The sequence below is a fragment of the Schistocerca piceifrons genome, chromosome 4, assembly GCF_021461385.2.
Source record: "Schistocerca piceifrons isolate TAMUIC-IGC-003096 chromosome 4, iqSchPice1.1, whole genome shotgun sequence".
NCBI classification, from domain to species: domain Eukaryota; kingdom Metazoa; phylum Arthropoda; class Insecta; order Orthoptera; family Acrididae; genus Schistocerca; species Schistocerca piceifrons.
The window spans coordinates 533,077,901-533,095,368 of record NC_060141.1 but is presented as its reverse complement, the minus strand read 5'-3'; the positions used below and the strand labels follow the sequence as shown (position 1 = coordinate 533,095,368).

Below are 17,468 nucleotides of genomic sequence, written 5' to 3'. Positions count from 1 at the left end.
GACACAGGGCTGACAGATCATTCCATCAGCACCACCTGATGATGGCGGAACGGTTATTCGTCGAAATATCGTGGAACTTCGACGATCGGATCCGGCTGGACACCCGAGAACCTTGGATACAGGCACTTTTTTTTTCTTTTTTTTTTTTTTTTATCATCAGTCTACTGACTGGTTTGATGCGGCCCGCCACCAATTCCTTTCCTGTGCTAACCTCTTCATCTCAGAGTAGCACTTGCAACCTACATCCTCAATTATTTGCTTGACGTATTCCAATCTCTGTCTTCCTGTACAGTTTTTCCCCTCTACAGCGCCGGCCGGAGTGGCCTTGCGGTTCTAGGCGCTACAGTCTGGAGCCGAGAGACCGCTACGGCAGCAGGTTCGAATCCTGACTCGGGCATGGATGTGTGTGCTGTCCTTAGGTTAGTTAGGTTTAATTAATTCCAAGTTCTAGGCGACTGATGACTTCAGACGTTAAGTCGCATAGTGCTCTGAGCCATTTGAACCCTCTACAGCACCCTCCAGTGCCATGGAAGTCATTCCCTCATGTCTTAGCAGATGTCCTATCATCCTGTCACTTCTCCTTATCAGTGTATTCCTCTCCTATCATATTCTTCGTAATACCTCCTCATTCCTTACCTTATCAGTCCACCTAATTTTCAACATTCGTCTATAGCACCACATCCCAAATGCTTCGATTCTCTTCTGTTCCGGTTTTCCCACAGTCCATGTTTCACTACCATATAATTCTGTACTACAGTCGTACATACTCAGAAATTTCTTCCTCAAATTAAGGCCGGCATTTGATATTAGTAGACTTTTCTTGGCCAGAAATGCCTTTTTTTCCCATAGCGAGTCTGCTTTTGATGTCCTCCTTGCTCCGTCCGTCATTGGTTATTTTACTGCCTAGGTAGAAGAATTCCTTAACTTCATTGACTTCGTGACCATCAATCCTGATGTTGAATTTCTCGCTGTTCTCATTTCTACTACTTCGTCTTTTTCCGATTTACTCTCAAACCATACTGTGTACTCATAGACTGTTCATTTCGTTCAGCATATCATTTAATTCTTCTTCACTTTCACTCAGGATAGCAATGTCATCAGCGAATCGTATCATTGATATTCTTTCACCTTGTATTTTAATTCCACTCCTGAAGCTTTCTTTTATTTGCATCATTGCTTCCTCAGTGTACAGATTGAAGAGTAGGGGCGAAAGGCTACGGCCTTGTCTTACACCCTTCATAATACGAGCACTTCGTTCCTGATCGTCCACTCTTATTATTCCCTCTTGGTTCTTGTACATATTGTGTATGACCCATCTCTCCCTATGCCTTACCCCTACTTTTTTCAGAATCTCGAACAGCTTGCACCATTTTATAATGTTGAACGCTTTTTCCAGGTCGACAAATCCTATGAAAGTGTCTCTATTTTTCTTTAGCCTTGCTTCCATTATTAGCCGTAACGTCAGAATTGCCTCTCTCGTCCCTTTACTTTTCCTAAAGCCAAACTGATCGTCACCTAGCGCATTCTCAATTTTCTTTTCCATTCTTCTGTATATTATTCTTTTAAGCAGCTTCGATGCATGAGCTGTTAAGCTGATTGTGCGATAATTCTCGCACTTGTCAGCTCTTGCCGTCTTCGGAATTGTGTGGATGTTGCTTTTCCGAAAGTCAGATGGTACGTCTCCAGACTCATATATTCTACACACCAACGAAATAGTCGTTTTGTTGCCACTTCCCCCAATGATTTTAGAAATTCTGATGGATGTTCAAAAAAAAATGGTTCAAATGGCCCTGAGCACTATGGGACACAACTGCTGAGGTCATAAGTCCCCTAGAACTTAGAACTACTTAAACCTAACTAACCTAAGGACATCACACACATCCATGCCCGAAGCAGGATTCGAACCTACGACCGCAGCGGTCGCGCGGTTCCAGACTGTAGCGCCTAGAACCGCTCGGCCAGATGGAATGTTCTCTATCGCTTCTGCCTTATTTGACCGTAAGTCCTCCAAAGCTCTTTTAAATTCCGATTCTAATACTGGATCCGCTATCTCTTCTAAATCGACTCCTGTTTCTTCTTCTATCACATCAGACACATCTTCACTCTCATAGAGGCTTTCATTGTATTTTTTCCACCTATCTGCTCTATCCTCTGCATTTAACAGTGGAATTCCCGTTGCACTCTTAATGTTACCACCGTTGCTTTTAATGTCACCAAAGGTTGTTTTGACTTTCCTGTATGCTGAGTCTGTCCTTCCGACAATCATATCTTTTTCGAAGTCTTCACATTTTTCCTGCAGCCATTTGGTCTTAGCTTCCCTGCACTTCCTATTTATTTCATTCCTCAGCGACTTGTATTTCTGTATTCCTGATTTTCCCCGAACATATTTGTACTTCCTCCTTTCATCAATCAACTGAAGCATTTCTTCTGTTACCCATGGTTTCTTCGTAGCTACCTTCTTTGTACCTATGTTTTCCTTCCCAACTTCTGTGATGACCCTTTTCTGAGATGTCCATTCCTCTTCAACTGTACTGCCTACTGCGCTATTCCTTATTGCTGTATCTGTAGCGTTAGAGAACTTCAAGCTATCTCGTCATTCCTTAGTACTTCCGTATCCCACCTCTTTGCGTATTTATTCTTCCTGACTAATGTCTTGAACATCAGCCTACTCTTCATCACTACTATATTGTGATCTGAGTCTATATCTGCTGCTGGGTACGCCTTACAGTCCAGTATCTGATTTCGGAATCTCTGTCTGACCATGATGTAATCTAATTGAAATCTTTCCGTATCTCCCGGCCTTTTCCAAGTATACTTTCTCCTCTAGTGATTCTTGAACAGGGTATCCGCTATTACCAGCTGAAACTTGTTACAGAACTCAATTAGTCTTTCTCCTCTTTCATTTCTTGTCCCAAGCCCGTATTCTCCTGTAACCTTTTCTTCTACTCCTTCCCCTACAACTGCATTCCAGTCGCCCGTGACTATTAGACCTTCGTCCCCCTTTACATACTGCATTACACTTTCAATATCCACATACACTTTCTCTATCTGTTCATCTTCAGCTTGCGACGTTGGCATGTGTACCTGAACTATCGTTGTCGGTGTTGGTCTGCTGTCGATTCTGATTAGAACAACCTGGTCACTGAACTGTTCACAGTAACACACCCTCTGCCCTACCTTCCTATTAATAACGAATCCTACACCTGTTATACTATTTTCTGCTGCTGTTGATATTACCCGATACTCATCTGACCAGAAATCCTTGTCTTCCTTCCACTTCACTTCACTGACCCCTACTATATCTAGATTGAGCCTTTGCATTTCCCTTTTCAGATTTTCTAGTTTCCCTACCACGTTCAAGCTTCTGACATTCCACGCCCCGACTCGTAGAACTTTATCCTTTCGTTGATTATTCGATCTTTTTCTCATGGTAACGTACCCCTTGGCAATCCTCTCCCGGAGATCCGAATGGGGGACTATTCCGGAATCTTTTGCCAATGGAGAGATAATCATGATACTTCTTCTATTACAGGCCACATGTCCTGTGGATACACGTTACGTGTCTTTAATGCAGTGGTTTCCATTGCCTTCTGCATCCTCATGTCGTTGATCATTGCTGATTCTTCCGCCTTTGGGGGCCATTTCCCACCCCCAGGGCAAGAGAGTGCCCTGAACCTCTATCCGCTCCTCCGCCCTCTTTGACAAGGCCGTTGGCAGAATGAGGCTGACTTCTTATGCCGGAAGTCTTCGAATGCTAATGCTGATTATTTATCAAAGTTCAGGCAGTGACGGGGATCGAACCCGGGACCGAAGACGTTTTGATTATGAAACAAAGACGCTACCCCTAGACCACTTCGTCAATGGATACAGCACATTCGCCGGGAAAGCCTCAGATCAGATGTGTTTCTGTTACTGATGACAAGCTATTCATTTCACAATTTGTGACGGCTAAGTCATCCTTCCATAGAATGTGGATGACTGGAACTAAACGGTTAAAAAGTTGCACACAGATTATCTTAAATGGAGTTCAAGCATTAACTTATAGGAAATGGAGTATTTGTTTAATAAAAGAGTGGATCAAGGCCTCACGTTACGTTTCGAACCTGTGAGGTCTGTGAAATCTTCTTATATTTGGCAGTCATTATTAACAGTGATGGATCCAATAAAATCAAATTTAAGAACCACACTGGCGAAGGCATACTAGCAACCAACACTTCCAAAATGCCTTCTCCATTGCCAGTAAGTTCATTTTAATTCTTTCTGTTACTTCGTATGTTTCTGCTCTGTACATTACTATACTTTCTACAATAGTTTAAATATCATAACTTCGTTTCTGATGTAATGTGTGTGTGTGTGTGTGTGTGTGTGTGTGTGTTCCATAAATCAATGCAGTCATGATTAAGTGAACAGGAAAGTCAGTAAAAGTGGAGTAAAACTTCAGCTGCTAAATCCAGCAAAGTGAGCAGATAAGTGAAATAAATACATTGAAAGTCTCTACGAGGGGAGGAATTCCTCATAACGTGACAGAAGAAGAAACGAAAATAAAGTTTAAAAACAAACAGACTCCAGTTTTACAGTCAGTGTTTCAGAGAGTTTTGGAAGACTTTCTGTCCAATATAAGAGAAAGTGTAAACAATATTCATTCGAAATTTCTAAATCAAAACAAGCGTTATTCAACTTGGTGTGTAGAATCTGCCAGTCTGTTGTAAAATTATCTCCCACACAGTCCCGAAGGTATCGAAGATCGATAAGTGTGAGAGCTGTCACACAATAGGATTAACAGGTAATGTGTGCATGTTGACGATAAGATTAACATACAGAAAAATGGAAAACAAAATTCAGGACCTGTTCGACAACAAATAGTTTGCCTTTAGAAAAGGAAATGGCAACACAGATGGATTTCTGCCATTGAACTCGGTAACGTGAGCAAGTTCAGGAAAATATAAAACACATTCATAGGATTTTCTGATTTAGAAAAGAGCGTTCAGCAGTGCAAAATGGTGCAAGATGTTAAAAATTCTGATACAGTGTTAAACTATAGGGTAAGACGAGTAATATGCAATCTGTATAAGCCCCAAGAGGGAACAATGAGAAGGGAAGACAAACAACGAAGTCCTTGGATGAAAAATAGGGTTACAGCAGAGATTCGATGATTCTCTGTTACAGTTCTACCTATACATCCAAGAAGTGGAAACAAACAAGAGGGAATTCCTGGCCAACACAAGTCTACTAGTATCAAATATTGGCCTTAATTTGAGGAAAAAAGTGTGAGAATGTATGTTTGGAGCACATTTCTCTATTACAGTGAATTCATGGTGAAAGGATAGCAACAGTGGGATCTGCCGATATCACTGCTATCATCAGTGAAAATGAAGATTACCAGAACTTGTTGGATTAACAGTCCAATAAATGCAGACTGTGGATTGAGGATAAACAAAAGAAAGGCTAAATTAATGAGAAGTATCAGAAATGAGATATGCTATGAAATTACCGTGACTATAAGCGACCAAGAATTAGAGGAGTTACGGAATAATAATGCCTTGGGAGTTAAATTACACAACGAAGAGAGTAGGGCATAAAAAGCAGACTAACACAGGCAAGAGATAATTCATGCCAAGCATAAGTCTGCTAGTATCAAACATTGGCCGTAATATGAGGAAAAAATGTATGAGACTGCATGTTTGAAGCGCATTACTGTATAGTAGTGAATCATGGATTGAGTAGACACCAGAAAAGAAGAGGATCGAAGCATTTGAACGGTGAAAATTGGGATGACTAGTATGAGGACATTCTCCACAGAAGAGGTGAAGAAAGAATTAAACGGAAATCACTGACAAGAAGAAGTTATTTGATGATGGGACATGTTTTGAGACATCAGGAAATAACTTCCACGGTTCTGGATGGAGCTGCAGAGGGTAAGAAATTTTTGGAAAGAGAGAGAGAGACAGGAATTAGAAAAAAAAATAGTTGAGAACTTATATTACGACTGCATCTCTGAGCCGAACAGTGGAATTTGTTGAGAACTTTATCATTCCGTCAGAAGATAAAAAGTTCATCTAGGGTCAGTACCTTTAGTGACACTAGGAGAGAATATGATGTCTTTAAATTAGTTATCCATGGTTTATTTTACAGAATGAATTGTTGTTAACGTATGTTCATTATATTTCCAGTACATATAATTAGTGTCAATTTTTTAAATTACAGAGTGAAGCTACAATAAAATTTTCAGTTGTTATTTTTTTTTCTTTAGGTTGTGGTTCCTGAGTAGCTGAACATTTGATAATGCCATGCTTAATTAGAATCCAAGTTAGAGATTTTACGTTGGTTAATATTTTTCTCCTACAATATTTTAGAGCAGGCAACTTACTGCAGTTGTTAATCCAAGCCAAATTAATAAAGCACTGAGCTGTAGCTCTCGGTACCCTTAGTCTAATAATACCGTTATGACAAGAAATCGTATGGATATCTAACTATTAAAAAATCATAGAATTAATTAGTAGCTTCAGTGATAATTCAGCACAAAGATTCCAAATAATATATATGCGTTCTTGTGCCTCTCTCACTTTTAGGATTGAGATGATGCCACTGAAGTTAGTTATAGTTCATTGGTTGAAAGCAGTAAGATGGTCATTATCAGATGTCTGCCATTACAAGATGGCTGATTTCAAGGTTTCCTTCTTCCTAACGTGCTGCTTCCTGGACTCGGGTAGCCGCGCTGTCCCCGGTTCGACTCCGCCCGGCACAATAACGAGGACGGCCGGCTTGCCGGCCAGCCTGGATGTGGTTTCTAGGCGGTTTCCCTCATCCTACTAGGTGAATACCGGGCTGGTCCCCACGTCCCGCCTCAGTTACACGACTCGCAGACATATGAAACACATTCACGCTATTTCACGACTTACACACGACGCCGACAGTTGGGGTACACTAATTCCGTCCCGGGGGGTATGGGGTGGCAGCAGGAAGTGCATCCGGCCTCCCCTTAAAATTAACATTCCGAAACCGGTTAACCATGGCCGACCCTGAGTCACCGCGGGACAAGGTGAAAGAGATAGAGAAATATTTCTAAAAAGTTTAGTTTTTATGATGCGTAAGTGAATGTAAAATATATAAATGCTGCACGTGATGAACGATTCACAGTAAGCCTCAATCTGAGCTTGAAATTTTTCGGTTTCCTTGTTATCGTCAATTCGCGAGTTGTGCTATGAAGAAGGTAGCACGTTGCTTCCCTCTTTTTGAGATGCATTCTGTCGGAATTTTAACAGTACACCTCCCGGCGATCCACAGCGCCTCTTTTCTACCTTCTATCAGCGGAATCTGTGGAGGATCTCCATGGAATGTTTCGCAGTTATTAAGAAAAAGTGAGAGAATATACCTTTCTCATTTGAGTCTACTCTGTCTTCTATTAATCGTACGTGGCAAGAGTTCCAATCTGACGAACATTCCTTAATGATCATTCGCATTTGAATCTTGTAATACATTTTCCACGAGGGTGAACTACTTCTCTTACACGATACTTCGAATTAATCGCATCCTGCCATCTGCTTTTGCTACAGGTAGTTTATATGTGGCTGTTCCACTTCAGGTCTTTCGTGAAGAATTCTCTTCGAGTGATTACAGTATTCAATATTTCTAGCGAGTTGTAGTCTAGGTTGTAATAGAAAGGTAATAGCTAGATTGCTCAATACGTTACATTTTTGTATGTAGAGGGGAAACTGCCAGTCCAATCCCAGCACGAGATGTCAACCTTCTGAAGGTTTCCTGTATTTCGCTACATTTTCCTCGTGTCACGACTTTCCTAGATGCAAAAATAAGCGAACGGCGACATGGGGCTCAAGCGTGTTTGTCGTCTTGCAGAAAGAAAGTGTATATACTAAAAATTATATTTGTTTCTCGAATATGTTGCTTCATTATCTCGGTAATAAAGCTTGTACGAATCACTGACGCACAAAAAACATTCTTAGTCCTACCGGGAATATCACTTGCAGAACGCAGTGTTTTGATGTTTCGGACAGTTCGAGAAAACGTTGGAGAAATACGTTGCGCAAAGAACATTGTGTTTCGTGCAATATTTACTGTGAAAATTACGGCACGCCAACGAAACATTTATTGGAATTTACGCTAATTTCAAAACAGGTGTTTTTATAGTCCAACAGAGACCACACATCTGATTTTTCCCTGTAAGTCACATATTTTAAAGCTAGAGAGCATGGAAATATTGTCAACGAGCCTCTACGTTTAAATATGGGATCACTATTTCGCCGTAGGAGATCAATCTTCATACGTGAGGGTGGAAATGAAATTAAAAATCCAAAAACAGTATTGTTAAATTTCACACTCTCCTGCTTTCGTGAGTCTCATTGAACAGGATGCAGGGAAATCACACTTGATGATAAGACATTTAGACAGAATTATGTAAATAGAGAAACAATGGAAGTTTAGAGAGGCAAATGAAAAGGCAATTATCTAACAAATGTACTTACATTCACGCAAACAGCAAATCCTGGATGAGAACGAAGAAAGCAAATGTTAAGGCATCTCAAATCGAACAAGCCAGCTGTTAAAGAAAATTCAGGATGTCACAGAAATAGCGTCTACAACAACTTACAATTTGTTGCATTAACCCAGTTTGTTAGTTAATGTCTTCGAGAGAATTTGAGAAGATGTAATCAAAATACGGTCAAGAGAATCAACTGAAAACTATAAAAGTGTGGAGATAAAAGGTGTGTTGAGCATACTCTACATTTCTTCACATAAGATAGCAGATAGCCGAGTAATTAAAAAATGGGAAATTATCCCACCATTTTTAATTTTATTTTAAAATGTTTGTACACTTAAGAGATAATCAGAAACACTACTAGTTGACCACGACTGTTAAGACATTCCGAAAGTAATGACAGGTGATGGGCGTGTATCTATTTGCGTTGCGAAGAAATGAGACCCCCAAAAGATAATTTCAAGAGAAATACTTAAAGCCAGAGGAAAAGTATTACAAAAAGATCTCGTTGTGAACGATATTATACATTGGAGCAATGAGTATTAATTGAATTACCAATTTCGCCAGAAATTCATAGAATTTGAGAAATATTATGATTCGTCTTCCATCAAATCGTTTCAAACGGTCTTTTAAATACAAGGCATTGACTCAACGTGTGTTAATATACAGAATTATATATACGTCGATACTACAGATTGCATTACACTGCATCAGTGTAATGAAGATTTCGTTGCTGACAGAGGAGTAAGGGAAGAAGATTCTGTTTCCTGGTAACTATTCCCACTGATGCTAGAGGAGGATTTTCATATCATTCAACTCAAAAATCAAAGAACAAATACATATAAATGTGAAATCCCTGAAACACCATCCTGTTCGTGAACACATTTTATGTTTCGTTTCTAGTTCAGCTAAACTTCGACGACGAGTAAAGGAACTAAACAGAGTAAGTTCAAAAGCAGGTATAATATTCAGTTTAATTATATAATATGTACTATTATATAAATAGTACATAAACAGCAGATCGGCAAGAAAATAGTAGAAACGCATAATTAGTTTCGTATTAGCAGAAGCTGAAAACAATGACAGGCTGGATTGCAAAAGAAATAAGTAGAACACCCCAAATAGCTCTGTGCCCTTTTGGTAACTTGAAAAATGATTTGCAAAACTAGGGCCTCCTTGTATCTAAAATGAAACTTTTACAGTTAGTGAGTATTTATAGTTCTGACTTACAGGATAGACACATTAAGCTGAATACAGTGCGGACTTTTCAAAGAATAATGTAGATACGAAATCTCGGATATTGCTGGAAGAAACATAAAGCAAGAAAATTGATCAGCGAACAGACTAGTTGGGAAATCATGATTGTGGCTACAATAAAAACGAACTGGAGTAGGAGAGACACGTATTCAGGCAAGGGATGATATAGTTCTTTGCCGCATTCCACAAAACAGGGAAAAACAGAGAGAAGGAACTAGCGGAAGGAAAGTAGATGATCTTGTAAAATATTGCAGGAGCAAGATGATGGATGATTTTCCGTGTCGAATGGCTGGCACTGGTGGTGATGACAGCTTAAGGATTAACGAAGCTAAGACAAAGATGATGAAGAACAGTAAGAGCTGTTGAACAGCAATTCCGAAAGTCCTGAGGCAAAAGAGGCGAAGTCAGTAGTCAGATCATCATTGGTGAATGCGAAAATCTGACGTTCCTTCTCATCTCAGATGTACGTTTACACAGAGCGGTCAAAAAATAATAGGTATCAGAAGTATACTCGAGCAGGAGGAGAGAGTTTTCTTGAGTCAGAAAAGGTCCTTTCGTATAAAATCTCGCTCTAGTATGTTTTATTTATTTATTCTTAGCTTCTGGCGCAGCGTGCGAGTGAAAGTGCTTCTAGTGAATGCCACTTCAGGGACTTTTGTGTCCCTAATCCTGCCATGTTACTCAACCGAGGAAGTGGTGGACACATATTTTGATGTGGAATGCGAACCACGTATTGTTTCTGGTGGCTTTTCACATAGTTGACAGGTGAAGGCTAGATTAAAGGCAGCCTGATTCGATCCCGCAACCTCTCGGTTTCCAGGTCCACACCTCATCGCTAGACCACGAAGTTCCACGTTATCAGAAGTAAGGGGAAGTTTCACAAGGTGCTGTTCAGGAGCACAGCACTTTAGGAAAGTGAAACGAGAGCTGTTAGAAATCCAGAGAAAAAGGAGCTGGAAGCATGTGAAATATGGTGGTGTCAAATAATATTAGAAAGCAAATGGACAGGAGATGTACGGAAAGACGATGCACTAACGTTAATAGACGAGAAATAACTGTATGGAAAATTCATAACAGAGGAGCCGACAGATTGGCAACATTTACCTACTGGAACCAAGGAATAATTAATTTTGGCTATAATGAGCAATAGACGGAAATAATTGTGTATAAAGACTGAAACAGGCAAAATAAAATACATGGAACCATACGTATAGTAACTGCATGAAAACATTTGTCCATGGCAGGGAAAGGTGTATGACTTACGAAACCAGTCGAAAAGCTTGAACTCAACAAAAAGGAGTTCGGAAATACCCGTTACAAACTTCTAGGAGTTGAAGTGTGATAGGACTTGTAGAGTAGAGTACATAACATTTTGAATAGGAACACAAGTCTGGAAACGTAACGTTTCCGTTCTACGACGGTTTGATTTTAGATGTTAATTTCACCACCTATGATTGAAGAAATGAATTACGCGTGACCCAATACAGTTATTACGTAACAATTCGAAAGGACGCACGATGAAACATCCATTTATCACATAAGCACATGTTTTGGAATAATTATGCCATCATTTGACTATAATAATTTTTATTTTATTCTCATACGGTCCAGATTTCGGTCTTAAGCCATTTACAAACACAAAAATGGCCTAAGCCCGAAATCTCCATAGTATAACAATAAAATAAAAGTTATTGCAGTCAAATGGCGGCGGCGTAGTAAGAGTTTTCCATGACTGCAGCTCCAACCAAAATAAAAATTAAGCACAATTGTTTGTATTAACACTTTAACATTACGTGTTTACATTATTCCAAAACATAAAAGGACCTAGCGTAATGTACATACAGATAGGTATGCGTGCATTACAGCAGCTGCTATAAGTGTGACCACCAACTTTGTTACAGACATTGTACCTACGAAGCATGTTCTCGTACACACTCTCCAACCCATCTGGTGTCTCTTCAGTTTCTAGTACAACGCTGAGAACTCATATCAGTGGCTCTTCCTCTGTCTCTGAAAGGGTCTCGTAAATTAAAGTCCAAGGACACGCAACCCTGAGACTTTTCTGATTCTCTCAGTAGACGTGGACGCATTACACATCTAAAGTGAAATCGTCATTAAAGGAAACGGCACGTTTCAGAATATGTGTTCCTATTGTTAATGTTATTTACTCACCTTCTCTATAAGTCTTAGAAGTTTCTAACGGGAATATCCGAACACCTTGTATAATGATAACCCAATGGGCGCCCCAGTGACCCATTTCGCTCCGTGAAAATACCAGAACGTATAGACTGTGGTACTACAGTTTCGTGCCAACATTGTAATTCACGTACGGAAAGGATAAGTTTCACTCGTCTGGACCCTATACTTGCGTTAGAAAGACTGAGGCCGAAAGCATTGTATTTCATTCCATATTTTAAATTACACTCTCAACACCTGATCGATTTCAGTGAGATGGCGAAGTGGATGGAGCATTGGATTTGGGGGTGAGAGGCTCGTATTTCTGATCTGTCATCCTGATGTAGGTATCCCGGGGCTCCACACCTCTGTTCTATCATGTTTGGTTCTCGGTCTGTAGAAACATCCTCACGTTAAACGCTAATAAATCTACCTTGACGCCGCTACCTCTAGATGACAAGCAAGAAGCGCTAACTAACATGGTATACTTCCAGAGAAGACTTCAGTATAATTATTATTGTTATGGCGAGAGAATGTTTAACAAGACGTATGATCGTCATTATTTTGCCAAACGTTACTCTCCTTAATACTCGTATTTTGTACGGAGCAAACGTTTGACAGGCGGGTATAGTTCACGTCTGATCCGCTACAAGCCCTGAAAGTCAGCCTGGTGTTCTAGGCTTCTAGGTGAGTCTTATTTAGTATTTAGTCGTAGCGCAGTGAAGGTCACGTGCCTTGTCCTACCGATTTATTCAACAGAACTTGCTTCCATTCCAGATCCACGCTGGATGTTCCACGCGAGAGCAAATATTCTCCCGCCTTACGTGTGACTAGGGCCTCCAGTCGGGTAGACCATTCACCGGGTGCAAGTCTTTCGATTTGACGCCACTTCAGCGACTTGGGAATGAAATGATGATGATTAGGACGACACAACACCCAGTCCCTCAGCGGAGAAAATCTCCGACCCAGTCGGGAATCGAACCCGGGCCCTTAGGAGCGACAATCTTTCGCGCTGACCACTGAGCTACCGGGGCGGACTGATGTTACTAAACTCGCACTGCTGTGCCTCAAAGCCGTATAATCCAACTTTTCTTTTAAGTTGTTTTACATGATATTTTTAGTTATCTGACTATACTACAGCTTAATTTACGTTTTAGTGAGGGATCTGGGATAAGTGACTTTGTTCAGAAAATCAAATCTACTGAAGAACACATTTTCAAGGGCGATTTCAGTTCTTTGTAGTGCGGTCCTCTTTCTTTATCAACTACCGTTTTACTCGTTCGAAATACTTTATGTATATATATACACTGAAGAGCCAAAGAAATTATTACACGTGCCTAATATCGTTAGGGCACCCGTGATCACGAGGAAGTGACGCAACACGACGTGGCATGGACTCGACTAATGTCTGAAGTAGTGCTGGAGGGAAGTGACGCCATGAATCCTACAGGGCTTCTGAACAGCACGTTGCAAGGCATCCCAGATATGCTGAATAATGTTCATGTCTGGGGAGTTTGGTGACCGGTGGAAGTGTTTAAACTCGCAAGAGTGTCCCTGGGGCCACTCTGTAGCAATTCTGGACGTGTGGAGAGTCGCATTGTCCTACTGAAACTGTCCAAGTCAGTCGGAATACACAATGGACATAAATGTATGCAGGTGATCAGACAGGATGCTTATGTACGTGTCACCTGTCTGAGTCGCATCTGAAAGTATAAGAGGACCCGTATCACTCCAAAAACACACACCCCTCACCATTACAGAGCCTCCACCAGCTAGAACAGTCCCCTGCTAACATGCAGGGTTCATGTTTTCGTGAGGTTGTCTCCATAGCCGTACACGTCCATCCACTCCGACGATTTAAAACGAGACTCGTCCCACCAGGCAACATGTTTCCAGTCATCAACAGACCAATGTCGTGTTGACGGGCATGGGCAAGACGTAAAACTTTGTATCGTGCAGTCATCAAGGGTATATGAGTGGGCCTTTGGTTGCGAAAGCCCGTATCGATGATTGTTCGCACACTGACACTTGTTGATGGCCCAGCATTGAAATCTGCAGCAATTTACGAAATGGTTGCACCTTTGTCACGTTGAACGATTCCCTTCAGTCGTCGTTGGTCCCGTTCCTGCAGTATCTTTCCCTGGCCGCAGCAGTGTCGCAGATTTGATGTTTTACCTGATTCTTGATTTTTACGATTCACTCGTGAAAAGGTCGTACGGGTAAATCCCCAGCTCATCGCTACCTCGGAGAAGCTGTGTCCCATCGCTCGTGCGCCAGACTGCAACACCACGTTAAAACTCGCTTAAATCTTGATAACCTGCCATTGTAGCAGTAGTAACCCATCTGACAACTGCGTCAGACACATGTTGGGTTATACACTCGTTGCCGACGGCAGAGCCGTATTCTGGCTGTTTACATCTGTTTCATTTCGAATATGCATATGTATATATACAGAGTTGTCCATTGACAGTTACCGAGCCAAATACATCACGAAATAAGAATCAAACTAAAAACTACAAAGAACGAAACTCGTCTAGCTTGAAGGGGGAAACCAGATGGCGCTATGGTTGGCCCGCTAGATGGCGCTGCCATAGGTCAAATGGATATGAACTGCTTTTTTTTTTTAGATAGGAACCCCCGTTTTTTATTACGTGTTCTTGTAGTACGTAAAGAAATATGATTGCGTTAGTTGGACCAGTTTTACACTTTGTTATAGATGGCGCTGTAATAGTCACAAGGCGAATAAGTACGTGGTATCACCTAACATTCCGTCAGTGCGGACGGTATTTCCTTCGTGATACATTACCCGTGTTAAAATGGACCATTTACAAATTGCAGAAGAGGTCGATATCGTGTTGACGTATGGCTATTGTGATCAAAATGCCCAACGGGCGTGTGCTATGTATGCTGCTCGGTACCCTGGACGACATCATCCAAGTGTACGGACCGTTGGCCGGATAGTTACGTCATTTAAGGAAACAAGAAGTGTTCAGCCACATGTGAAACGTCAACCATGACCTGCAACAAAAATGATATCCAAGTAGGCGTTTTAGCTACTGTCGCGGCTAATCCGCACGTCAGTAGCAGACAAACTGCGCGAGAACCGAGAATCTCAAAAACATAGCTGGTGAGAATGCTACATCTACATCGATTGCACCCGCACCATATTTCTATGCACCAGGAATTGCATGGTGATGCCATTGAACGTCGTGTACAGTTCTGCTGCTGGGCACAAGGGAAATTACGGGACGGTGACAGACGTTTTGCACACGTTCTATCTAGCGACGAAGCGTCATTTACCAAAAGCGGTAACGTAACCGGCATAATATGCACTATTGGGCAACAGCAAATCCACGGTGGCTGCGACAAGTGAAACATCAGCGACCTTGGCGGGTTAAAGTATGGTGCGGCATTATGGGAGGAAGGATAATTGGCCCCCATTTTATCGATGGCAATCTAAATGGTGCTGTGTGTGCTGATTTCCTACGTAATGTTCTTCCGATGTTACCACAAGATGTTTCACTGCATGACAGAATGGCGATGTACTTCCAACATGATGGATGTCCGGCACATAGCTAGCGTGTGGTTGAAGCCGTCTTCAATAGTATATTTAATGACAAGTGGATTGGTCGTCGAAGCACCATACCATGGCCCGCACGTTCACCGGATCTGACGTCCCCGGATTTCTTTCTGTGGGGAAAGTTGAAGGACATTTGCTATCGTGATCCACCGACAACGCCTGACAACATGCGTCAGCGCCTTTTCAGTGCATGTGCGAACATTACGGAAGGGAAACTAATCGCTGTTAAGAGGAATGTCGTTACACGTATTGCCAAATGCATTGAGGTTGACGGACATCACTTTGAGCATTTATTGCATTAATTGGGTGTTTACAGGTGATCACGCTGTAACAGCATGCGTTGTCAGAAATGATAAGTTCACAAAGCTACATGTATCACATTAGAAAAATCGAAATAAAATGTTCAAACGTACCTACGTTCTGTATTTCAAATTTGAAAAACCTACCTGTTTCCAACTGTTCGTCTAAAATTGTGAGCCACATGTTTGTGACTATTACAGCGCCATCTATCACAAAGCGAAAAAAGTGGTCCAATTAAAACGTTCATATTTCTTCACATACTACACGAATATGTAATAAAAATGTGGGTTACTATTTTAAAAAACGCTGTTCATATCCGTTTGACCTATGGCAGCGGCATCTAGCGGGCCAACCATAGCGCCATCTGGTTACCCTCTTCAAGCTGGGCAAGTTTCGTTCTTTGTGGTTTTTTCGTGTGGCGCTTATTTCGTGAGATATTTGGCCCGGTTACAATCAATGGACCACCCTGTATGTACGTGTGTGTGTGTGTGTGAGTGTGTGTGTGTGTGTGTGTGTGTGTGTGTGTGTGTTTGTGAAAAAAGCGATATTCGTCTGTCTGGTGGATGTTACAACTTGCTATTAGCCTCCCAGGTGGATGTTGCCCAGAACGTACTGCTTATCATGTTCGTTTCTAAGCGTTAGGTGCCTTTCCAACGGTCTTTGCATTTAGCAATTACCTGAGAAGGTCACGAACAACAGCGTCAGCACGAGAAGCGTCAACGCAGTGTCCATGGCGATGATGTGGCAGCCACTGTATGGGGCTGGCGTCCGCCGCTGTCCGTCCGTCCGGCTATCTTATCCCGGGGCCGGTGACGCCCACCGGCCGGCCCACCGTCGCTCCATTCTGCTGCACGCCGCGCGGGTAACACGAGCTTCTCACAGCTACCGCTGACAATGGTAGCGGCAACATGAAAATGATAACTTTTACACTACTATCGGGCGGTTATTATTAAAGTGCAGCTACTCACTGAGGTCCGGTGTGGGCTGTAATTATCGTATGGGAGCGAAACTTGATTGATATGATAATGCACTAATGCGCTACCGACTTACGATGGAAAGAAGAGTTCAAGTGTTCCCTACCAGATGCAAATGTGGCCTTGTACACTGTTTATATGACGGTATGACACACACGCTGTCATTTGAGAAGCGTTAACAGTGTGACTGTCGAGATGAGGGACTTGCTCTGTTAGTGGAACTGTTGCAAGTCAATATCATCGATTACAATGCTGCACTGAGAGAGTACCGCTGACTGCAACGTCCGAGGAGAGGCCAGTTGTCATTAAATGGTTTAAGGAAGATCATAATGAAATTCTAAAACATGGGTGAGTTTTTTCTGCCACCTGGCGTCCTATGCCGGTGTAAGTTTAATGACGAAATTACAGTTGCTGTAACTGGCAATGCAGCAAGTGTCCCTGGAAGTGAAAGCGCTCGTGCAGCGTTACGAGAGGCGTCCATCCCATGGTCAACAGTACGAAGGGTTTGCGGTCTATTTTATAGTGGTACCCGCAACAGGTCCAGGTGGTGCAGTAAGTAACACCTTGAAATCCGCGGCAATGTTCTGAATACGCTCATCGTTTTCTGGCATTCATCGAAGCTCGTGACAAGTGGACGGGCAATACTGTCTGGGGAGATGAGGCTTATTTTTCTCTTCATTGTGCAATG

General features: G+C 41.8%; 1 protein-coding gene across 1 annotated transcript in view; it reads right to left on the bottom strand.

Moving 5' to 3' along the window:
• LOC124795442 (neuronal acetylcholine receptor subunit beta-3-like) overlaps positions 1 to 16,542 on the bottom strand; it is a 167,919-nt gene extending 151,377 nt beyond the window's left edge. Inside the window, exon 1 of the mRNA XM_047259466.1 lies at positions 16,484 to 16,542. Within this exon, the coding sequence (XP_047115422.1) occupies positions 16,484 to 16,538 (55 nt within the window). The 5' untranslated portion in view covers positions 16,539 to 16,542. The remainder of the gene's footprint in view (positions 1 to 16,483) is intronic.
• Between the last annotated feature and the right edge of the window lie 926 nt (positions 16,543 to 17,468).